The 23995-nt window shown below is 50.2% G+C and overlaps 1 protein-coding gene and 1 long non-coding RNA gene across 3 annotated transcripts; both read left to right on the top strand.

Moving 5' to 3' along the window:
- Nucleotides 1-10541: 10541 nt before the first annotated feature.
- LOC109746879 (uncharacterized) lies at nucleotides 10542-12922 on the top strand. Its single transcript, XR_006664443.2, has 3 exons — nucleotides 10542-12078; nucleotides 12181-12255; nucleotides 12347-12922. It is a non-coding gene; the product is annotated as an uncharacterized lncRNA (long non-coding RNA).
- An 8103-nt stretch (nucleotides 12923-21025) lies between these two features.
- On the top strand, nucleotides 21026-22665 carry LOC123494184 (pumilio domain-containing protein P35G2.14-like). 2 transcript variants are annotated; one of them, XM_045229059.2, is made up of 2 exons: nucleotides 21026-21455; nucleotides 21637-22665. In XM_045229059.2, exons 1-2 carry the CDS (start codon nucleotides 21090-21092, stop codon nucleotides 21733-21735), a joined length of 465 nt encoding a protein of 154 aa, XP_045084994.1. In that variant the 5' UTR covers nucleotides 21026-21089; the 3' UTR covers nucleotides 21736-22665. The 2 variants fall into 2 exon arrangements, with proteins under 2 accessions (XP_045084994.1, XP_045084993.1); XM_045229058.2 differs by having other exon boundaries at nucleotides 21587-22665.
- Nucleotides 22666-23995: the final 1330 nt, after the last annotated feature.

Genomic DNA, 23995 nt, shown 5'->3' with positions numbered 1-23995 from the left:
GTTAGGACACACCTAGCACCGCTCATTGTCATGTCACGCATCGTCATGCTTATGTTTGCATTGTATTTACTGTTTCTTCCCCCCTCTTCTCTCCGGTAGACTACGAGACCGACACTGCTGCTGCCCAGTTCGACTACGGAGTTGACGACCCCTCCTACTTGCCAGAGCAACCAGGCAAGCCCCCCTTGATCACCAGATATCGCCTATTCCTTCTCTATACTGCTTGCATTAGAGTAGTGTAGCATGTTACTGCTTTCGGTTAATCCTATACTGATGCATAGCCTGCCCTTGCTTCTATTGTTGTTACCTTTACCTGCAATCCTACATGCTTAGTATAGGATGCTAGTTTTCCATCAGTGGCCCTACATTCTTGTCTGTCTGCTGTGCTATATTATCGGGCCATGATCACTTGGGCGGTGATCACGGGTATATACTTATATACTATAAACATGACACATGTGATGACTAAAGTCGGGTCGGCTCGTAGGACTACCCGCAAGTGGATCTTTGTGGCGGAGCGACAGGGCAGGTTGAGACCGCCTAGGTGAGAGGTGGGCCTGGCCTTGGACGGCGTCCGCGGTTACTTCGACATAACACGCTTAACGAGTTCTTGGTATTTGATCTGAGTCTGGCCATTTGGTCTATACGCACTAACCATCTATGCGGGAGTAGTTATGGGTATCCCGACGTCGTGGTATCAGCCGAAGCTCTTCTTGACGTCAGCGACGGAGCGGCGCGCGCCGGATTGGACTGGAACGCCTACTAGGCTAGGTCTGCTTCCGGCCGCGCACGCAACGTGCAGGTGTGCAATGGGCGATGGGCCCAGACCCCTGCGCACATAGGAGTTAGACCGGCGTGCTGACCTCTCTGTTGTGCTTAGGTGGGGCTGCGACGTGTTGATCTTCCGCGGCCGGGCATGACCCAGAAAAGTGTGTCCGGCCAAATGGGATCGAGCGTGTTGGGTTATGTGGTGCACCCTTGTAGGGAAGTTTATCTATTCGAATAGCCGTGTCCCTTGGTAAAAGGACGACCCGGAGTTGTACCTTGACCTTATGACAACTAGAACCGGATACTGAATAAAATACACCCTTCCAAGTGCCAGATACAACCCGGTGATCGCTCTCTAACAGGGCGACGAGGAGGGGATCGCCGGGTAGGATTATGCTATGCGATGCTACTTGGAGGACTTCAGTCTACTCTCTTCTACATGCTGCAAGATGGAGATGGCCAGAAGCGTAGTCTTCGACAGGACTAGCTATCCCCCTTTTTATTCTGGCATTCTGCAGTTCAGTCCACTGATATGCCCCTTTACACATATACCCATGCATATGTAGTGTAGCTCCTTGCTTGCGAGTACTTTGGATGAGTACTCACGGTTGCTTCTCTCCCTCTTTTCCCCCTTTCCTTTCTATCTGGTTGTCGCAACCAGATGCTGGAGTCCAGGAGCCAGACACCACCGTCGACGACGACACCTACGACACTGGAGGTGCCTACTACTACGTGCAGCCCGCTGACGACGACCAGGAGTAGTTAGGAGGATCCCAGGCAGGAGGCCTGCGCCTCGTTCGATCTGTATCCCAGGTTGTGCTAGCCTTATTAAGGCAAACTTGTTTAACTTATGTCTGTACTCAGATATTGTTGCTTCCGCTGACTCGTCTGTGATCGAGCACTTGTATTCGAGCCCTCGAGGCGCCTGGCTTGTATTATGATGCTTGTATGACTTATTTATGTTTTAGAGTTGTGTTGTGATATCTTCCCATGATTCCCTGATCTTGATCATACACATTTGCGTGCATGATTAGTGTACGGTCAAACCGGGGGCGTCACAACGGTGGCTCGTCATGATTTAATTCATTCTTCAAGTGTTCATCAAGATTCTTGTAGGAGGAGCTCAAGTATCTTTCCTTCTTGCTTTTCGAAGTGCAATTAATTCTCCGTATTCTTTTGAAGTGGAGTTTTGCATTTCTTCGTTCTTCTCAGCTATCCAATCATTTCCGTTTGTGGTCGGTTATCACCTCTTGATTTTGAGATGTTATCCATAAGTCCACAACAAGCTTATTCTTTTGTTGTTGAATTCCCAACAACTCCGTTCAATGTTTCCTTCTAAGGATGTTCTCTATTGCATTCATGGTAGAAGTTGTCATCTTCTTCCTCGTTCTTCTCATTCCACTCTTTCAAGTCTTCCGGAGGTTTTGTGCTGTTCCTCAAGTCAAGTATCGTTCCATTTCTCAAGTTCATGTTCTATTCTTTCCTTGTTCAGCCGGAGTGCTGCATAAATTCCTTCATTATTATTCCTTTTCTATCTTGTCCTAACCGGAGTGGTTTCAAATTCAGGCTTATTCCTTAAGCTTTTGCTTCTTGTCTCAGTCAACATTCCTCTTTCCTACTCGAGTGTTCTTGACTTTGTTCATCCTCACTGTTTTGTTCTTATTTCACCTCATCCCTTTTTCCTTCCGTCTCGGTCCTAAGATCTCGGGACGAGATCTCTTGTTAGTGGAGGAGTGTTGTAACGCCCCGGATCCGATGCGCCAGGTGTCTTCCAGGTATTCGTCATTGTTGTCATGTCATTTGCTTGCGTGTTGCACTTTGCCATGTCATCATCTACATTTCATCTGCATGCTTTTCAAAACTTGCATCCGTTCGGGTTCCCCCGGTTCTCTCTGTTGTCCGTTCTGAGCCCAACCACACTTGCACGCGCCCGCGGCACCTTCGAATTATTATTTTCTGAGTGGCATAAAAATGTTCTCCGAATGGGGTGAAAGCTGGCGTGCAGTCTTATTATAGTGTAGGTAGGCCGCCTGCCAAATTTTATCGCATTCGGAGTCCCTTTGATAGCCCAACCGTCATCCGTAGCGGCGCTGTCGCCGGTTTATTCGTCGGACGTTTCGGTCTCCGAAACTGTGTCGGGCCGCACTTCTCCCCCTTTTTCCTCAGCCCAACCCCTCTACACAGCCCACTAGCTACTCAACTAAAAACCCCTCCGCCCCGGACCATCGGATCGAGATCCGATGCCCGAAAACCCCTCCAAAACCCCTCAAACCCTAGCCTCTAGCTATAAGAGGAAGCCTCCCCTTCCATTTTAGGCAGCAGACAACTCCCTCCTCGAAATCCGCGTGCCGCCAGCCTCCTCCCGCCTTCTCCGTGCCGGCCTATCCCACCTCCGCCACTTGGCGCCGCCGCCACCGCGCCCCGGACCAACCGGGCGCTGCCACATCAGCCCCCAGCGCCCCTGCAGCCAACGCCCCGCTGCCATGTGGCCTCGCCACGTCTCCCCAGCCGCCTCCCACGACGGCCAGCCCAGCCACGGCGCTGCTCTGGCCCAGGCCCAGCCGCGGACAGTAACAAGGCCCAACCTCCTCTGCTTTTTGGGCCGAGCCCATGGTGAGCAACCCCTTATTCTCTGTCTGTGCACACTTTACCTATCCTGCGCCCATCCATATTTGCACCAAGTCCCCAGAAAACCATATTTATGTGTGCATCTTTGACCTGCTGTAGATTCTTGCACATAGCTTCGTTTTGCATGCATAATATATCAAAATGTTCATCATGATGTGCTCTTCATTTTGTTCCATTGTGCCATGCTTGTTTGAGGTCATGTTGATGCCCTAATCATCGTTGCAAGACTGCTATATGCTGTTAACTGCTGTCTGTTTACAGAACTTGGTGATTTGTCTTTTTTATTGCATTTTGTGTGTGCATCCTAAGAGCATGAGCTCTACATGTGTTTTGAACTACATCATGCCGTCTTTACAGTGGTGCTTGTCTTGTATTTTTGTGATATATGTGGTGACTAGCACAAGCATGAAAAGTATCCTACATGATGTTGCTGATTTCTCTGACTTAGTCATTTCTGCCAAGTCTGAGTCTGTTATATTTTATTGCCATATAAACCTGCTGCCACCAAGAGTTCTATGCATAATCTGGAGATATTAACTAAGGATGTTTCATTATACATATTATGCTCTATCCATCCATGCCATTGTTTGCATTTATAGCCTGCTGTAGCTTGTTGTTAGCATGTTCCAAATTTGCTAAATAATGTTCCTGTCAGCCTGTTAACATGAAGTTCGTTATTGCCATGTGTTTTGCTAGTTATCCATGCACCCTATGAATTTGATATTGCCATGCTTAAGTTCATAATAATTCCTTCTTACTGTTGTTTACCTTGCCATGCCATGTAATGCTCTGTGGTGAGTGGTTCAAGCTCACCAACATACCTACTTATCGTTATTTCTGCCATGCTCTGTTTTCTTCGGAGTCTGAATCTGTTTATGAAACTTGCTATGTTTACATGGGTGCCATCATATCTTCTGTACCTTTTTGGCTCATGCTCAGTAAGGGACTTTTGTTTTATGCAATTAGTAGATTCATGCCATGCCTTTTTTCTATGATATATTCTTGTAGCATGTTGTTTTCTTGCTCTAAACCTTGCAACCCGATATTATTTCTGCCATGTCCTGGAATTCCGCCAAGTCTGTGAAGCTGTTATTATTTGCAATCTTGCCATGTCCTTTTGAGCATATTCTAGTGATTTCTGGAGATAGCTCAGTGTTCATGTTTTGTAATGCTTTACCTGCACATCATGTCCATGCCTTTTGTTTTCATGTTAGGATGCTGTAGCATATTGTTTTGATGCTTGCAAGATGACCGTCACCTTGGATCTCATTACTATCATTGCTATGCTAGCTACTTTGTTCTATCGCTTTGCTGCGCTACCTATCACTTGCTCTTCAAGCCTCCCAAATTGCCATGAACCTCTAACCTTTGTCACCCTTCCTAGCAAACCGTTGTTTGGCTATGTTACCGCTTTTCTCAGCCCCTCTTATAGCGTTGCTAGTTGCAGGTGAAGATGAAGATTGCTCCATGTTGAATTATGTTTATGTTGGGATAACACAATATCTCTTATTTAATTAATGCATCTATATACTTGGTAAAGGGTGGAAGGCTCAGCCTTATGCCTCGTGTTTTGTTCCACTCTTGCCGCCCTAGTTTCTGTCATACCGGTGTTATGTTCCTTGATTTTGCCTCCCTTACGCGGTTGGGTGATTTATGGGACCCCCTTGACAGTTCGCTTTGAATAAAACTCCTCCAGCAAGGCCCAACCTTGGTTTTACATTTGCCTCACCTAGCCTTTTCCCTTGGTAGTCGCGCTCCCGTGGGTCATCTTATTTTACCCCCCGGGCCAGTGCTCCTCGAAGTGTTGGTCCAAACTAGAGCCACTTGCAGCGCCACCTCGGGGAAACTTGAGGCCTGGTTTTAGTTGTACGTAGTGTTCATCCGGTGTGTCCTGAGAACGAGGTACGTGCGACTCTTATCGGGATTGTCGACACATCGGGCGGCTTTGCTGGTCTTGTTTTACCATTGTTGAAATGTCTTGTAACCGGGATTCTGAGACTGGTCGGGTCTTCCGGGAGAAGGACTATCCTTCATTGACCGTGAGAGCTTATAATGGGCTAAGTTGGGACACCCCTGCAGGGTATAAACTTTCGAGAGCCGTGCCCGCGGTTATGTGGCAGATGGGTATTTGTTAATATCCGGTTGTAGTAAACTTGAAGTAAACTTTTCTAAAACGCATCAACCGCGTGTGTAACCGTGATGGTCTCTTTCCGGCGGAGTCCGGGAAGTGAACACGGTGTTTGGGTTATGTTTGACGTAAGTAGGAGTTCAGGATCACTTCTTGATCATTGCTAGTTTCACGACCGTTCCATTGCTTCTCTTCTCGCTCTTATTTGCGTATGTTAGCCACCATACATGCTTAGTCGCTGCTGCAACCTCACCACTTTACCCCTTCCTTACCCATTAAGCTTTGCTAGTCTTGATACCCATGGTAATGGGATTGCTGAGTCCTCGTGGCTCACAGATTACTACAACAACAGTTGCAGGTACAGGTTTTGCGATGATCATGACGCGAGAGCGATGTTACTTGTTTTGGAGTTCTTCTTCTGCTTCTTCTTCGATCAGGGGATAGGTTCCAGGTCGGCAGCCTGGGCTAGTAGGGTGAATGTCGTTTGAGCTTCTGTTTGTGTTTCATCCGTAGTCGGATGTGGATCTTATGCATGATGTATTGATGTATTCTTGCGACATTTGTATGCTTTGTATTTATCCCCATCTATTATGTAATGTTGATGTAATGATGTCCACCTTGCAAAAGCGTCTTCATGATGCGCTTCTATCCTTGGTGGGACAGGGGAGCGCGGCAAGCGAGGCCCTTGAATCAGGGGCTAGCAACCGGGTCGGGTCTCCGGGCCGACCTCTACCAAACCCATGCCCGAATAACTAATCAGGTCTACCCACGACCCTACCCTTGGTCCTGATGGACGACCCATGCGCCCACCCGACGGGTGACCCGACCCATTCGGGCACCCAGCGGGTCCATGAAAACATTTCCATTTTTTACTCTGCCTAGCATGCAACAAGTTCAAACAAAATCGGTGACTACCTGCTAGCGTTATAGTAATGTCGATGCTTCCTTCCTTAGTAGTTAGCCGAGGTGGTACTAAACATTACAAGGCAACGGTGCCCTGTCGGTTGTAGGCTGCAGCTAATATATTTGACATGGGCCAATTGTTGGACTACTTTTGGGCCTACAAAGGACTAGGAAAATTGTACACATAAATGCGCTTATTACTAGCTGGGCATTGCTCAACCCCATGACTTTTTAGTAGTATATTAGCAATGGTTGTTGGATGTTCCTGACGTGCTAATATATGTATTGTATTTAGATAAAAGACCATAAGTAATACATGATAAATATTTTATTTATAAATAGTAATATTAATCGGGCAACCCATCAAGTAACCTACGGGTATAAACTTGTGCCATACCCTACCCACGACTAGTCGGGTAACCCATCGGTGAAGATGACGAGCATGATTGGTTTGATGCCAAAAAATAGCATGCTAACATTTGGCAAATACCAAAAATTGGCCAGTGCTTGGTTGGTTACCATGTTTACTTGCCAACCTCACAAGAAGTTGCCAATTTTTGGCAACTTCTGATATTGCCAATTGTTGACTTGCCAAGTATTGACAATGCCAAACGTTGGCATCAAACCAAATATTCTCAAGGACCTATACCCTACCCATTCAGGTCGGGTGTCCATCGGTGCGACCGCCCATGGGACGAATTGCCGGGTTGACCCTTGAGATGGTGGATGGGCGCCCAGGGGTTGGATTGCTGGGATGACGGCCTTGAGATGGTGGATGGGCACATGGGGAGCTGATCGCGATGGGAAACGTTGACATCTGTGAATGACCTAGCACGACGCGGTGGCAGTGGCTTCCTGGGCGGAGGTGGACGCTGAGGAGACGTCGGTGGTGCGCAGGGAGGACGGGCTGTCCGGATTTTCCTTTTAACCGCAGGTCGTCTGGATTGGGGAAAAAGGTTCGGGTAGGGCAATTTTCTTCCGGATTTTCAGCAAATCATTTTCCAAATTGGGGAACAATGGTCGGGTCATGCAAAAAAAAATCTAGATCTTTTGCGAATCGTTCTCTAATACCTCTTATGGATGGCACTGGTGGGTAATTGTTTTTCCGGATCTTCAACAGATCGATTTACGGATTGGGGAACAAGGGTCGGGTCGGGCAGCTTTTTCTTTACCTTGATCTTTAGTGAATCATTTTCTACCACTTATAGATTGTGTTTTCCGGATCTATGGCAAATCGTTTTCTGGATTGAGGCACAAGCGTCAGGTTGGGCAACACTTTTTTTCGGATCTTTAGCAAATCATTTTCTACCACTTATGGATGGCAGTTGTGGGTAATTGTTTGCAACTTCAGGGGCAAGTACGGTCAGGACAGACCGACAAAAACACGAATCCCTTTATCAGTGTTCACGAAATCGTTGTTAAGCGACGCTTAAGCGCTGACCAATGGAAAAATGCTTCGCTTCGGCCCTAATTGGTAGATGAAGCGAATTTTAAAATTTTGGCTAGAATTTGGCTGTTTTTGAACTGCTTCTGCTTAGCTGTTTGCGCAATTATGGTAGTATGTCATTTATCTTATTATTAGGGTTTGTACGGGAGCTGTTTCCCTCGAATTCTGGCCAAATCATGGCTACATGATCTGCACTTGGCTATGTCTATTTGAACTGAACTGCATTTTAGTTGTCATTTTTCTTAAAGTGTGAACTTGATGTGTATTTGCTATGTTGTGAAGTTCATTTTAGATGCTACTTCAACTACCCATGTGCCATGTTTCCTATTTTCCTGTGCATACTATTCAAAATAGTCAAATTCTGGCCAAGTTAAATAAATGCTCAAGTGCGCTTTAGCGAGTCGTTTTCCGGATTGGGGAACGAGGGTCGGGTGGTGCAGTTTTTTTCTGGATGTTTAGCGAAACATTTTCTACCACTTATGGATGGCGGTGGTGAGTAATTGTTTTTTCTGAATCTTTAGAAAAATGTTTCCCTGATTGGGGAAGAAGGGTCGGGTCGGGCAGCTCGCTTTTCTGGATGTTTATCGAATCATTTTCTACCAATTATGGATGGCAGTGATGGGTAATTGTTTGAATCTTCAGGGGCAAAGTCAGAACGAATGGGCAGAAGCACGAATCCGTTTATAAGTGTTCAAGAAAGCATTGTGGTAGTGAAGTATATTATGGTCATTTGTGTTGCGGTAGAGGCACTTTCTTTTATTAGCATCAGGATGGACGTGTAGAAGCACGAACCGCAGATACATAAACCTATGATTATTTGTGTTATGGTAGAGGCACTTTCTTTTATTAGTGTCATTTTCATTATTTCTATCTGTGGCGTTGGCACAATGACATGCTACAAACACCCATCATGAGCTTCGACGAGTGCGCAGCATGCTTCAACGACCGCGTTGATCCTTTCAGGTGTGCTGCGACGGCTGCAACAATGGCACCACGACACGCTTCTAACGCCTGTGCGGTGCTCTGACGGCCGCGGCGATGGCGCGGCGACACGCTTCTAACGCCCGTGCGGTGCTTCGGCGTCTGCGTTGCTGCTACGATGGCATGGCTCAACGGCCATGGCGATGCTATGATGCGACGCTGTCTTTTGACGACCGCGGCGATGCTACTACGGAGGCCCAACTACTTCGACGATGCCGCGACAATGTGTTTCATGGTCATGGCAGTGTTGAGACAACATGCATGACTACTTCAATGATGTTGCGACGGCCACGACGATGCCGGCCCGGCTGCTCTAGTGATGGCGCAGTGGCATGTTCAAAGGTGGCGGCGTCAAGGATTGCATGTGAGGGGGTGTGGTGTGGTGTGCGCAACATTGACTTCATCAACTTCCTAATACCAAATGAAAGCAGCACCCATGATCAGTCATACGATGTTCTAGTATTTGTACGATCACATGTATAACTACCTGGCAAATCATTGCGTGTGAAGTAACTGTAAGAAGGATCCTTTAGAAAAAGGCAGTCACGGGGACGCAAGCATAAATCGCGAACTCGACCATAGATGGGCTAGCTTCGCGTGGGGACACACAGGCTCTCGCGTCACACGATCGCGTAAGATTGGACGGGGCCGGCTGCGGCTTACAAAGTCAATAAATCATCCGACTGTTTTGAAACGTTTTCCTTGTTTTGAGCGGTGATGGGAATAGGTGTCGTGTCTGGATGATATATTGAAGCAGGGATAGAAATGGTGTTGTTCACGAACTTGGCGCAGGCATGCAACCGTCCCTGCCCTGCCCGCAGTACATACGGTCTGGCCCGCGGGCCGGTTCCGCACACCCCATTCCGTTCCCCATCTCAGACAGCTCAAATGCCCACATCCAAAACGTAGCCCCCGGCGATCTCTCCCTGCCCCGATCCCCGCCGCCGCCGATGTCGTTGGACCCGCAGCCCGCGGGGCCTCTGAGGCCGCCAGGCTGTTGGCCTCCCAGCCGAAGGAGTCAGAGCCTTCCGACACTAGGGCACCGCCACCGTCGTGCTAGGGGCCGCCCACGAGAAGAACGCCTTGTGGGTCGACAACCTGCCCGCACACACAAGCGAGGAAGACGTCATTGCGGCCTTCGCTCCACACGAGGCGCTCGATTGCGTCATCACACGTGCCGGCTCCCGCAGCTACGTGTTCGTCATTTTCCGCTTTGCCGCCGAGTCCCGAGCCGCCCTCGAGGCGCTCCGCGGTTCCAAGGTCAAGAGCGCGTTTATCTGGTTTGAGTACACATGGTCGGTAACTTCTCACCCCCTCCTTCTCCCCCACTAGGATCCGCTCCCACCTTGGATCCCCCCAGGATCTGGCTGCAGTTCGCGATGTCAATTTTTTGGTAATTAGGACTTCGGTGCGTGTGATTTGCAGTTTATTTAGGCGGTGTGGGATGAGGCCTCCAGCAGCTTTGATATATGTAATTATTCAAGTGGCGGCACACGAGATCAGCGGTGATGGGGTGGCCTAGCAGAGGCATGCAGGTGGCTGGGGGATGGCGGCACTCAGGGTCCACGGGAGCGCGGCGGGCAAGGCCCTTGAGTTAGGCTGGCAATTGGGTCAGGTTTTAGCGGGCCGACCTCTACCAACTCCATGCCCGAATAGCTAATCAGGTCAACCCACCACCCATGACCCAACCCTGGATTTGACGGATGAACCATGCCCACACCCGATGGGTGACCCGACCCATTCGGGCACCCATCGGGTCCACGAAAACATTTCCATCTTTTAATCCGCCTAGCATGCAACAAGTTCAAACAAAATCGATGAATGACCTAGCACGAAGCGGTGGCAGTGGGTTCCTCGGCAGAGGTAGCCGCCAGGGAGACGCTAGCGGTGCGCGGGGAGGTCGGGATGTTCGGATTTTCTTTCTAACCGCGGGCCATCTGGATTGGGGGCAGAAGGGTTGGGTTGGGCATTAATACCGGATCTTTAGCAACTCTTTTTCTGGATCTTTAGCAAACCGTTCTCTACTACTACTTATGGATGGCAGTGGTGGGTAATTGTTTTTCCGGAACTTCAGCAGATCATTTTCCGGATTGGGGAACAAGGGTCAGGTCGTGCAGCTGTTTTTTAAACCTTGATCTTTAGCGAATTGTTTTCAACCATTTATGGATTGTTTTTTCGGTTAGCAAATCATTTTCTGGATTGGGGAACAAGGGTCAGTTCGGGCAGCTCTTTTTTCCCGGATCTTTGGCAAATCATTATCTACCACTTATGGATGGCAGTGGTGGGTAATTGATTGCAACTTCAGGGCCAAGGAAGGCCAGGACAGACATGCAGAAACATAAATCTCTTTATCAGTGTTCAAGAAAAGCGTTGCTAAGCGACTATTTAGCGATGAGCAATGGAAAAATGCTTCGCTTTGGCCCTAAGTGGTAGATTAAGCGTATTTGATAATTTTTGCCAGAATTTGGCTATTTTTGAACTGCTTCTGCTTAGCTGATTGCGCAATAACGACAGTATGTCATTTATGTTATTATTAGGGTCTGTACAAGAGTTGTTTCCTTCAGATTCTAGCCAAATCATGGAAAGATGATCTGCATTTGGCTATGTCTATTTGAACTGAACTACATTTTTGTTGTCATTTTGCTTGCTGTGTGAACCTGATGTGTATTTGCTATGTTTTGAAGGTCATTTTAGTTGTTACTTCAACCACCCGTGTACCATGTTTCCTATTTTCCTGTGCATACTATTCAAAACAGTCAAATTCTGGCCAAGTTTCGAAAAACACTCAAGCGCGCTTAAACGCCCATTGCTCTATGTTGTGGCCTTCCACTTTTTTGAACATTATCCTTTATGAGTAGGTATAGAAATATTCCTAGATTGGTGATTGTTCCTTGTTCTAGGGTGAAATTGCTATGTTGGTGTTGTCTAAAGATTTATGCCCTCATGATGTTTACTTGTCTTTGTTGATTGGTTTTTACAAGCTAGAGCTGTTAGGAACCTATGGGTTGGAGGAATTAGTCTGTCTATCTCAAAGCAGGAGGTAGAGGGAGAGTTTCATAAGTTTGGAAAGGTTGAAGGTGTTGCATTCTCCCATGATCAAACTTCTGCATACATCGACTTTGAGAAGCTGGAAGATGCCATTTCTGCCCATAGAGCCTTGAATGGGATAGATTAAGGGGGCAAGGAATTGTGTGTTGATTTCCAGAGGTCCAGAGGAAGAGCGGTATGTATCTATTATTTTGACTGAGTTTGTGAAGTGCTTCTAGGCTGCAGCTTTACAAGGGATGATGTCTTATTATTTACTTATTTGTACTGATTTTGATAGGAACGGTCAGAAGCAGGCAACTTCAATAGTAGAGGATCATTACCACCCGGTGAAATGGGAATTGGACATGCAAAGGTACTGCTATTTACTTCTCTTGGTTCTTGTAGTTGTACTATCCTCTTTGATTTGTGGGTTGCTTACTATCATATCATGTTGTGTTTGTCAGGGTTCTGCTGGAGTACGAATGAGAGAGTCAAAAATTCCTACCAATGTTCTCCGGGTGGGTTTACCCAATACACATAAAGTTAACGAGGAGGCACTAAGGCGGGCTATGGCACCACATGGTGTGGTTACAGACATCAAAGTTTTTCCAGAAAGGCAGTATGCTTTTGTGGAGTTTGCAACCATTGAAGGAGCTTCTAATGCTAAGAATCTTCTAGATGGGCGTCTTTTCAATAATGCAAGGATTCATGTTCTTTTCTCCAGCAGTGGGCTTGATAACCAGACACCGCTTGTTGGGTTCCCTAGACCAGAGATGTAGAATGAGTCCACATGCCGCATGTGATTATTTTGGTGCTGGTCGCAGTAGTCATGGTGCTCGACGTGGAAGGTCAAGATAATTGGACTATGGTGCAATGCCAATCACTAGTGGTATCGTTCCAGCACCTGAAGCTGGCTCATCTTTGTTGTCTGGACATTCTACCCATAATGCACTTGATCCGAGAGAAGCCAAAAGGGTGAGGCTAGATGCTAGCATCGACCCTTATACCATGTCGGGTCGGGTAGCTTTTTTAACCTTGATCTTTAGTGAATCATTTTCTACGACTTATGGATTGTTTTTTCCGGACATTTAACAAATTGTTTTTCGGATTGGGGAACAAGGGTCAGGTCGGGCAGCTCTTTTCCTCAGATCTTTAGCGAATCGTTTTCTACCACTTATGGATGGCAGTGGTGGGTAATTGTTTGCAACTTCAGGGGCAAAGTCAGGACGAACAGGCAGAAGCACGAATCCATTTATCAGTGTTCAAGAATGTGTTGTGGTAGTGAAGTATATTGTGGTCATTTGTGTTGTGGTAGAGACACATTCTTTTATTAGGGTCGGGACGGACGGGCAGAAGCACGAACAGCAGATACATAAACTTATGATTATTTGCGTTGTGGTATAGACACTTTCTTTTATTAGGGTCATTTACATTATTTCTATGTTTGTAGTGAAGTATATTATGCAAATGAGATATTGTATGCATTCCTTCTTTTTGAGACGTTTTTAAGAGGGAAAGTTATTACTAACCAACTCCTTGAATTAAATTAAAAGGTGTATATGAAGGCCATGTTTTTGCGATTATTTTTCTCAAGGTGGCATAATCAGAAGGCCCACCCACACGGCAAGGCCATCCCTGCCCCACTCATAACATATAGGGATGCATATAATATCTAGTAACTATGGTATGCTCTGATTTAAGTTTGAATGATGTACTAATACAGAATAATCCTTGGTTAGTCATAGTTGTTTATTTCTTGAGTGAAATTGCTGCATTCATGTGCTAATGTTGTGTAATGAGTTGTGCACAAGTGACAAAATTTGCTGTTATTCAGGCTGTGATTGGATATAAATATGAAGTGTATTTTATCTTTGATCTGTTTCACTTTAAGTTAGACCGTTCATAGCTATCTCATAGTTTTTTGTTGCTAGGACTACTTGTATGAGGATTTTATTCATCTATTTCATTATAGAAATAGTATGCCTGCATTAGGCATTTGTTCTTTGATTGGGTTTTACATGATAGAGCTATTAGGAATCTATGGGTTGGAGGAATTAGTTCATCTATTTCAAAGCAGGAGGCAGACAAAGAGTTTCAAATGATTGGAAAGATTGAAGGTGTTGAATTCTCGATTGGTCAAACTATTTTATACATCGACTGTGAGTAGCTGGAATATGCCATTCCTACCAATAAAGTCGTGAATGTGACATATTTTTAATTCCTCTTCGCCGTATAGTTTGGAGGGATACGGTTCAAATCCAAATGGGTTAATGAAACATGATTAATAAAACATTAACATAAACAACAATGTGTGTGCTTGTATGATGCATAGAAATGTTGTAACCAAACTTACATAACCTTATGATTATTTGTGTTTCTGTAGAGACACTCTTTTATTAGGGTCATTTACTTTATTCAATTTTTGGTAGTGAAGTATATTATGTTTTTCGGATTCAGGGCTCCGCAGACCCTTGAGAGGTTCGAATACTGGGGTGCGTGCGAAGAACTCGTTCTTCCAAACCTGCCGGCCCAACGATTCCACACCATAGCTCGACGAACCTAGGGGAAAAGAGACACGGCAGTTTATCCTGGTTCGGGCCACCTTGCGGTGTAATACCCTACTCTAGCTTTGTGGTGGATTGCCTCAAGGGGTTGAGGATGAACTAGTACAGTGGGTGAACAGCCTCAGGAGGTGAGGTGTTCTAGAGATCGATGAGCTTGTGAGGTGGTCAGGGTGGAAAGGATCCGATCCCAGGTGCCTCGCTATGGTGGTGGCTAAGTCATACTTATAGTGTCCTTGGTCCTCTTCCCAAATGTAGGCGGGAAGGGATCCCACAATGGCCAAATTTGGAGGGAGACAACTAGTACAAGCTATCCTGACAAAAGTAGTTTTTGCCTGCAAAAAGCTCTGGTGGTGACGCTGCAGTGGGCTCTGCGATGACCTCTGTCCTGCCGTCCTGGCGGTCTTGGTCTCGTTGCACCGGAATGGAAACCTTTGCCTGATTCCACGGGACTCCGCGCCTGTGCTTGCCTGCTTAGCACCAAAGAGGAAACTGTTACACTGCGCTCGCTGGCGCCCGCCTGGCCTTGGTCATCATGGCTCACGTCATGTGAACCTCACGAGGTGCACCTTGCATTGATATCTCCTCTCCTCGGGAGCCAGCCTGGTGAGGCCGCCCCCAAGGAGGTCTTGGTGTCGTCCGCCTCGCGAGGCTTGGCCCCTCGCGAGGGTCTTGAGTTGTTGTTCCTGAACTGGGCTGTACCGGGCCGCTGATGGAGCCATGCCACAGGCCACAGGTAGGGAAGTCTGGGTACCCCCGTTCCCAGGACACCGATATTAGCCCCCAGGCGCAAGGCGTGCTCGAACTTGGCTTCGAGGTGAAGCCAAAGGGCAAGTGCGGAGCGCCGCAGGCCCCAACCGCATGCGGCCTCGATTGACGCATGGCGATTGATGGGACGTGGGCGCCTCCGCTTCCCCACGCTACCTCGGCAACCGTTCGACTTGATGAGACTCTGTTGCATGCAGAGGAAAACCATCATTACATGCGATCATGGAGGCCGGCGGTTGGCCTCCTTATGGCTATAAATGAGTGGAGGGGCAGAGCCGCCTCGCTCATCTCTGTCTTCTCGCTGCATGCTCTCTCTCTCCTTTCTCCTCGCCTTGCCGTCTTGCCGCGATACTCATGGCGCCGATTAGGAGGTTCTCCACCGCGGAGAAAGGAAAAACCCCTTGCGAGGAGCAGGGGCCACTTCCGCCGAAGAAAAGGTTCAGCCGTCCCCGTGATGTTGGCGTGAGGCTGGAGGTGACACGGCCTTGGTACGACCGGCCTCCGCCTGGCTACCCACTTCCTCTGTACGCCCAAGTGCAAGGCCCCGGAGAATGCGGGAGCGCCCCGCGCCGCGAGCTACGGCCGCGACGGCTAGGCTGATGTTGCACGAGCCGCCGGCCCACGAACCCACGCAGAGGGCTCCTCGCATGAGTTCTTGGTGTGGGCGGTGATGCCACTATGCACATGGATCCAGCTCCCACGGTTCTTCGCCGAGGAAATGCCGCCGAGGGGGCCACTCGAGTTGTGGTTGCAGCACGCCGGGTGTTGCGGCCTGGCCACGGGGGCGGAGGTCGAGGTCGTCCCCAAGGCAAGATCTTCATGACCCGAGGATGGGGCGAGGTCGCCCGCGTATGTCGCGGGGAATGGGCCCTCGCCATCCACTTCGAGTACGACAACGCCTGCACGCTGTCCTTCAAGGTCTTCAACAAGGAAGGTCACCGCCTGGAGTGCTGCCCCGGAGGAAGCCGTCAGCATGGTGCAGCGGGGTTGAGCTCGCTCCCGGCCCTGCCGCTGGCCTCCCCAGCAACAGCGGTGACTCCTGGGAGTCCAGCGACTCTCCTGAGCCTAGCGAGTCTCTGGAGACGAGCGACGACAGCTACCCGCCACCGAGCTCTCGCCGTGCCCGAGCGCATCAGCGGCATTTGCCCGTCGTCGTCGATGACCAGGATGGGGTTGGTGTCGGCCTTTTGTGGCCCACTGTACTTGATGATGGTGTCGGCGGCGACATCCATAGCCAGGGCTCCTTGAGGTTGTTCCTTTTTTGTTCCCTGCGAGGAATCGAGATCAACCCCGTGGGGGTGTGTAAAGAACCTGTAATATGCCTTTGATCCAACGCTTATTATTCCTATTATGAGGTTGTAGCTGCGTATCTTGCTTCGGGATTGTCCCCCCTTTTCATCCCTGCGGTAGCTTAGCGCTCTACGCCAGCAGGGCCCAGTCCCCAGGCAAGCTTCAACCATCGCTGGTATGCCAGGTCGCGATGCCGTGGTCAAGGCCTGGAGGTGAGCGGCCCAAGGTCAGGTAAGAGCTCCTGAGGCGCGATGCTCAAGAGGTCCCCTTTGGTGTGCAAGCAGCTTCCTGAAGGCAGAAAAGGAAGGCGGCATTGCCGGAGCAAGGCTGCGAGAGTCGAAAATTCCAATTGCGGCGTTGCGCTAACATGAATATGTGACTTATCTTATCGACCCTGAGGTGATTCCCTGTGTAGCGCCTGACTCGCGCTTCAGCGGCGGTGTTACTAGGTAAGGCTCGCGCTGGCTCCCCCCTTCCTCGCTCATCTCAATGCTCTGCGTCCTCGGGTCCCGACCATCGAGCAAGGCTCAGCCGCCGCTGGTATTCTAGGTTGCGATGTCGTGGTCAAGGCCAGGGGGTGAGGGCTGGAGAGTCAGTAGGAGCTCCTAAGGCGCGATGCTCAGGAGCCCCCCTTTAACGCGCAAGCGAATCGCGTGAAAAGAGGGCAGCCGACGGGGCCACCCAGAGCTAAGCTCTGGAGATTCCTATGAGTTAGTCCGAGGGGAGAATGTAACTCATAATCGTGTTTGCTGTCCTGCCGCTGATCTTTCCGCACGAATATGAAGGCGTTGAGGATCTGGTGAGGTGACGTGCGCGGAGCGAGCCGCGAGCCAGAGCTCGATCTCTCAGGTTTGTCAGCATTACAGAGACGGAACCAAGCACAAGCGCCATGCCAGCATGTGTAGCCCCCGTTGCGGGATGAGCAGAAGGCCGATCAGCAACGCAGGAGGCCGCGAATGGTAACAGGCAAGCAGGCGATAGCATAAATCATCTTATGGGAGGAAGATAAAGCTAGCTCTGATAGATGCAAGAACGATACATGCCACAGGGACGGACCCACGCGGCCTGGGGATGATGCAGCCCGAGGGGTGCCCCCAACAAGGTAAGTTAAAGATGCAAAAGGATACATGTCGCAGGGACAGGCCCACGCGTCCTTGGGATAAACGTAGCCTGAGGGGCACCCCCGGCTGAATCAACCGGAAAGAGTCACCTGGCACCATTGCTGGAGAGATATTGAAGTAGCTGAAGACGCGCGCTGGAGAAGTTGCTCCTCACGAGCCACCTGGGTCCCGGGAGGCTCTGGAGGTCCGGGGGGCTTGCGAAGAACCGTCGGCATCTCCGCCAGGACCGCGTGGTGCCTGGCCACCTGAGCCGCCAGAACACTCCGCAGGCGGTGTTGGAAGTTAACAGCCGTGTTCCGCAAGCCGAATGGCATGCGAACATAGTTGTGCGGTGGACCCTCGCACCGATCAACGCGCGAAGGCTAGAAGCATTCCTGGGATGCGGCTCGGTTGAGCCCTGAAATGTCGATGCAGACGCGCAGCCTGCCGTCCTCGCCAAGATGGGGAGCTGCACTAGGTGGAGGACGGCGGTCGCCGCGCATGGCTCTCGCCTCTTGAAGCTCCTCGGTCGCCTTGGTGATGAACTCCTGAGCACCTGGCAACCCGGGCCTGGGGCCCTCGTGGGGGAAGCGTGCGATGAAGCATGCCTCCAGGTGGTGTCCGAGTGCCTCCCTCGTGACACTGGCCAGGTCAGAGGCCCTACAGAAGAGAGTCCCCAAGTCCAACCTGAGGAGGACTTCGGGGGCGCCTTCCTATGCAATGGAGGGAGGCGCCCCATCCATGGGCGCAGGCCCTGAGGTGGTGCGGCTGGAGACGCCACTCTCCTGAGGCTCTTGGCGGAGCAGCTGCTTCTTCTTCTTGGGGACGGCCTAAGGAGGGTAGATGGCGCCCTCGTTGTCTGGGTCCTCGACTGTTGCGGCCTGGTAGCCGTGCTCTAGGGAGCACACCGCCTCCTTCTCCTCGCAGGCGATCATGATGATGTCGCGGTTCCTCGCCATCTTGAGGACGTTGTAGCCGTGGTGGGTCACCGCCATGAACTTGGCCAGGGCCGGATACCCGAGGATGGCATTGTACGGTAGACGGATGTGAGCGATGTCGAAGTCGATGAGCTCAGTGTGGTAGTTGTCGCGTTGGCCGAAGGTGACAGGGAGGCGGGTCTGCCCTATTGGGGTGGTGGAGCCGTCGGTCACTCCTGAGAAAGGCTTGGTGGGCTGCAGCTTAAACCCTAGTTTATGAGTTGCTTCGTAAGGGGCTGATTTGGATCCATATGTTTCATGCTATGGTTAGGTTTACCTTAATACTTCTTTTGTAGTTGCGGATGCTTGCAATAGGGGTTAATCATAAGTGGGATACTTGTCCAAGTAAGGACAGCACCCAAGCACCGGTCCACCCACATATCAAATTATCAAAGTACCGAACGCGAATCATATGAGCGTGATGAAAACTAGCTTGACGATAATTCCCATGTGTCCTCGGGAGCGCTTTTCTCTATATAAGAGTTTGTCTAGGCTTGTCCTTTGCTACAAAAAGGATTGGGCCATCTTGTTGCACCCTATTTACTTTCATTACTTCTTACTTGTTGCCAATTACCTTATCACAAAACTATCTGTTACCGATAATTTCAGTGCTTGCAGAGAATACCTTACTGAAAACCGCTTGTCATTTCCTTCTGCTCCTCGTTGGGTTCGACACTCTTACTTATCGAAAGGACTACGATAGATCCCCTATTCTTGTGGGTCATCAGAGGCCTGCCGGCGGGAGCCGTCTGGGCGACGCGGGCGGCGAGGGCGGCTCGACGCTCAGCACGGGCTCGGCGAGCGTCAGCCATGGAAGCGGTGGAGCGCCGGCGAGTCGATCGGCGGAAGAGAAGCTCCGACGCACCCCTACCTGGCGCGCCAAATGTCGGATTCAGGGCTCCGCAGACCCTTGAGAGGTTCGAACACTGGGGTGCGTGCGAAGAACTACTTCTTCCCAACCTGCCGGCCCAATGATTCCATAGCCTAGCTCGACAAACCCGGGGGACAAGAGACACCACAGTTTATCCTGGTTCGGGCCACCTTGCGGTGCAATACCCTACTCCGGCTTTGTGGTGGATTGCCTCAAGGGGCTGAGGATGAACTAGTACAGTGGGTGAACAGCCTCAGGACGTGAGGTGTTCTTGAGCTCGATGATCTTGTGAGGTGGTCAGGGTGGAATGGATCCGATCTCAGGTGCCTCGCTATGGTGGTGGATAAGTCCTATTTATAGTGGCCTTGGTCCTCTTCCCAAATGTAGGCGGGAAGGGATCCCACAACAGCCAAATTTAAAGGGAGACAACTAGTACAAGCTATCCTGACAAAAGTAGTCTTCGCCTGCAAAAGGCTCTGGTGGTGACGCTGCAGTGGGCTCCGCGATGACCTCCATACCGCCGTCCTGGCGGTCTTGGTCTCGTTGCACCGGAATGGAAGCCTTTGCTTGATTTCACGGGACTCCGCGCCTGCGCTTGCCTCCTTAGCACCAAAGAGGAAACTGGTAAACTGCGCTGCTGGCGCCCGCCTGGCCTTGGTCGTCATGGCTCACGTCATGTGAACCTCACGAGGTGCACCTTGCATTGCTATCTCCGCTCCTCGGGAGCCTGCCTGGTGAGACCGCCCCCAAGGAGGTCTTGGTGTCGTCCTCCTCGCAAGGCTTGGCCCCTCGCGAGGGTCTTGAGTTGTTGTTGCTGAACTGGGCCGTACTGGGTCGCTGATGGAGCCACACCACGGGCCGCAGGCATGCAAGTCTGGCTACCCCCATTCCCTGGACGCCGACAATGCCCATGAGATATTGTATGCACTCCTTCTTTTTGAGATGTATTTAAGTCGGAAAGTAATTACTAACTGACTCAATGAAATAAATTAAAAGGTGTCTATGTACTTCATGTTGTTGTGAGGATTTTTCCCAGGCGAAGGATAATCGGGCTCGAGCCGACTACGCTCATCCCTCTGCCACCACCCCACCCCTGACGGTAATACGTACGAGTGCGGCCCCGTAGGGAACATGTGGACAAGAATATGTCATGGGGAGAGGATATGGTTGCAAGAGGTTGCGGTGGGCGGGCCCCAAAGTCATGTCTCCCGAGAAATAAGATAACGACTAAGTACGTATGTTTCTATTTCTTTGTGTTTATTTTGCTAGATAGATTGAGGCGATGCAATCTTGGATTATGAATGAGATATTTCCCCTTGGGTATTAAGGCATAATGAAAAGTTTGAACTATGTGCTGGGTAAACTTGCTTGTTTTGAGAAGGTCACACTTAACAATTCTTGGTGATGGGATTGTTTTTTTAGTGTTCCCGTGATGGGAATAGGTGTGTGGATGATGTTGAAGCGGGGATAGAAAACGTATTGCCCACGGACTCAGCGTAGCCCCGCCCGCAGTATATACAATCCGGCGCATGGGATAGTTTCCTCACTCTGTTCCATTCCCCGTGACAGACAGCCTAAATCCCCACATACTAACCCTAGCTCCCGCTGATCTTTCCCTACCCTGATCTCCTCTGCCACGGATGTCATCGGATCCATCGTCTGTGGAGCCCTCCGTGGCCATGGAGGTCACCAAGCCATCGGCCTCACCGTCGAAGGAATCGGAGCCGGTCGGCGTTAGGGCTGCAGCCGCCGTCGCCGCCACGCAAGTTGCCGCCCACGAGAAGAACGCGCTGTGGGTCGGCAACCTACCTGCGCACGTGGGTGAGGACGACGTCGTGGCGTCCTTCGCCCCGCACAAGACACTCGACTGCGTCATCATGCGCATCGAGTACCGCAGCAATGCCTTCATCATTTTCCGCTCCATCGCCGAGTGTCGGACCGCCCTCAAGGCGCTCCGCGGGTCCAATATCAAGAGTGCGTTCATCCTGATTGAGTTCGCCCAACCGGTAATATCTGAACCCTCCACCCCCCACTCGTATCCGCTCCGACCGTGGATCCGCCTGGGATCTCACTGCAGTTTATGATGTAAATTTTTCAATAATTAGGACTTCGGTGTTTGTCATTTGTGGTTTTTTAGGCGGTGTGGGCTGAGGCCTCAAGCAGCTCTGATATATGTAGTTATTTCAGTGGAGGCACAATGGATCAGTGGCGACAGGGTGGTCTGGTGGAGAATCGCAGGTGGCTGGAGGCAGCAGCGCTCAGAGTCTAGGGAAGCGCGGCGCATGAGGCCCTTGATATGGTCGATGGGCACGTGTGAGCCGATAGCGACGGGATACCTTGACACCGGTGAATGGTCTAGCAGGAAGCGGTGGCAGTGGGTTCCTTTATGTGGTGGGAGACATCGGCAGCGCACGGGAAGGCCAGGCCGTCCGGATTTTCTTTATAACTGCAGGTCATCTGGATTGGGTGAAGAAGGGTAGGGTTCTTTTTTGTTCCAGATCTTTAGCGAATCGTTTTGTACCACTTATGGATGGCAGTGGTGCGTAATTGTTTTTTGGATCTTTAGCAAATTGTTTTTAAGATTAGCGACAAATGAGCTGGTCGGTCAGCTCTTTTTTTCGGATCTTTAGCGAATCAATTTCTACCACTTATGGATGGGCATGGTGGGTTATTGTTTTCTGGATCTTTAGGAAATCGTATTTCGGACTGGGGAGCAAGGGTTTGGTCGGGCAACTCTTTTCTCCCGGATATTCAGCGAATCATTTTCTACCACTTATGGATGGCAGTGGTGGGTGTTTGTATTTTCTGAATCTTTAGCAAATCGTTTCCCTGATTGGGGAAGAAAGGTTGGGTCGGGCAGCTCTCTTTTCTGGATATTTATCGAATCATTTTCTACCACTTATGGATGGCAGTGGTGGGTAATTGTTTGAAATTCAGGGGAAAAGTCATGACGAACGGGCAGAAGCACGAATCCGTTTATCAGTGTTCAAGAAAGCGTTGTGGTAGTGAAGTATATTATGGTCATTTGTGTTGTGGTAGACACACTTTTTTTTATTGGGGTCAGGACGGACGGGCAGAAGCACGAACGACACATACATAAACTTATGATTATTAGTGTTGTGGTAGAGGCACTTTCTTTTATTAGGGTCATTTTTAATATTTCTATTTGTGGCGTTGGCACAATGACAAGCCACAAACACCCATCATGAGCTTCGACGAGTGTGGCGGCATGCTTCGACGACAATGTTGACGCTTTGAGGTGTGCTGCGACGGTTGCGATGATGGCACCACCACACGCTTCTAACGCCCGTGCGGTGCTCTGATGGCCGTGGCGATGGCGCGGTGACACGCATCTAACACCCGTGCGGTGCTTCCGGGACCGCGATGATGCTGCGATGGCATGCCTCAACGGCCATGGCGATGCTACAATGCGATGTTGTCTTTTGACAACCGCGACGATGCTACGACGGAGGCCCGACTGCTTCGATGATGTCACGACAACGTGTTTCACGGTCATGGCAGTGTTGAGACAACCGGCATGACTACTTCAGTGATGTTGCGACGGCCACGACGATGGCGGCCCGGCTGCTCTGGTGATGGCGCAATGGCATGTTTAAAGACAATGGGGTCAAGGATTGCATGTGAGGGGGTGTGGTGTGGTGTGTGCAACATTGAGTTCATCAACTTCCTAATATGAAATGAAACTAGCACCCATGATCAATCATATGATGTTCTAGTATTTGTACGATCACATGTATAACTAGGTGGCAAAGAACTGCATGTGAAGTAAGTGTAAGAAGGATCCTTTAGAAAAAGGCAGTCACGGGCATGCAAGCACAAATCGTGAACTCGAGTATAGATGGGCTAGCTTCGCGTGGGGACACACAGGCAGTTGCGTCACACGATCGCGTAGGATCGGACGACACCGGATGCGGCTTACAAAGTCAATAAATCATCCGACTGTTTTGTAACGTTTTCCATTTCTTTAGCAGTGATTAGAATAGGTGCCGTGTAATAATGATATATTGGAGAAGGGATAGAAACGGTGCCGCCCACCGAGTCGGCGCAGGCGCGCAGCCATCCTTGCCCCGCCCGCAGTATATCCAGTCCGACCCCTGGGCCAGTTCCCCACACCCCGTTCCATTCACCATCTCAGAAAGCCCAAATCCTCACATCCTAACCCTAGCTCCATGCGATCTCTCACTGCCCTGATCCCCGCCGCCATCGATGTTGTTGGACCCATCACTCGCAGGGCCCTCAGAGGCCGCCAGGCCGTCGGCCTCCCCCCCAAAGGAGTCGGAGCCCTCTAGCGCCAGGGGGCCGCTGCCATCGCCGCGCCAGGGGCCGCCCACGACACAAGCGCGCTATGGGTCGACAACCCTGCCCGCACACGCGGGCGAGGACAACGTCATGGCGGCCTTTGCCCCGCACGAGGCGCTCGACTGCGTCGTCACAGACACCGTCTTCTGCAACTACACGTTTGTCCTGTTCTGCTCCGTGGCCAATTCTCGAGCCGCCCTCGAGGCGCTCTGCGGGTCCAAGGTCA

This window comes from Aegilops tauschii, chromosome 5, assembly GCF_002575655.3.
Source record: "Aegilops tauschii subsp. strangulata cultivar AL8/78 chromosome 5, Aet v6.0, whole genome shotgun sequence".
Classification (NCBI taxonomy): Eukaryota; Viridiplantae; Streptophyta; class Magnoliopsida; order Poales; family Poaceae; genus Aegilops; species Aegilops tauschii.
The sequence above is the reverse complement of the archived record's forward strand: the minus strand, read 5'-3'. Positions and strand labels throughout refer to the sequence as shown.

Bases quoted from the DNA above. Each gene is read 5' to 3' on its own strand.
- LOC123494184 (XM_045229058.2), top strand. From the start codon at position 21,090: ATGTCATCGGATCCATCGTCTGTGGAGCCCTCCGTGGCCATGGAGGTC. The intron at 21,456-21,586 runs GTAATATCTGAA...GTGGTTTTTTAG, and splicing joins TGATTGAGTTCGCCCAACCG to GCGGTGTGGGCTGAGGCCTC.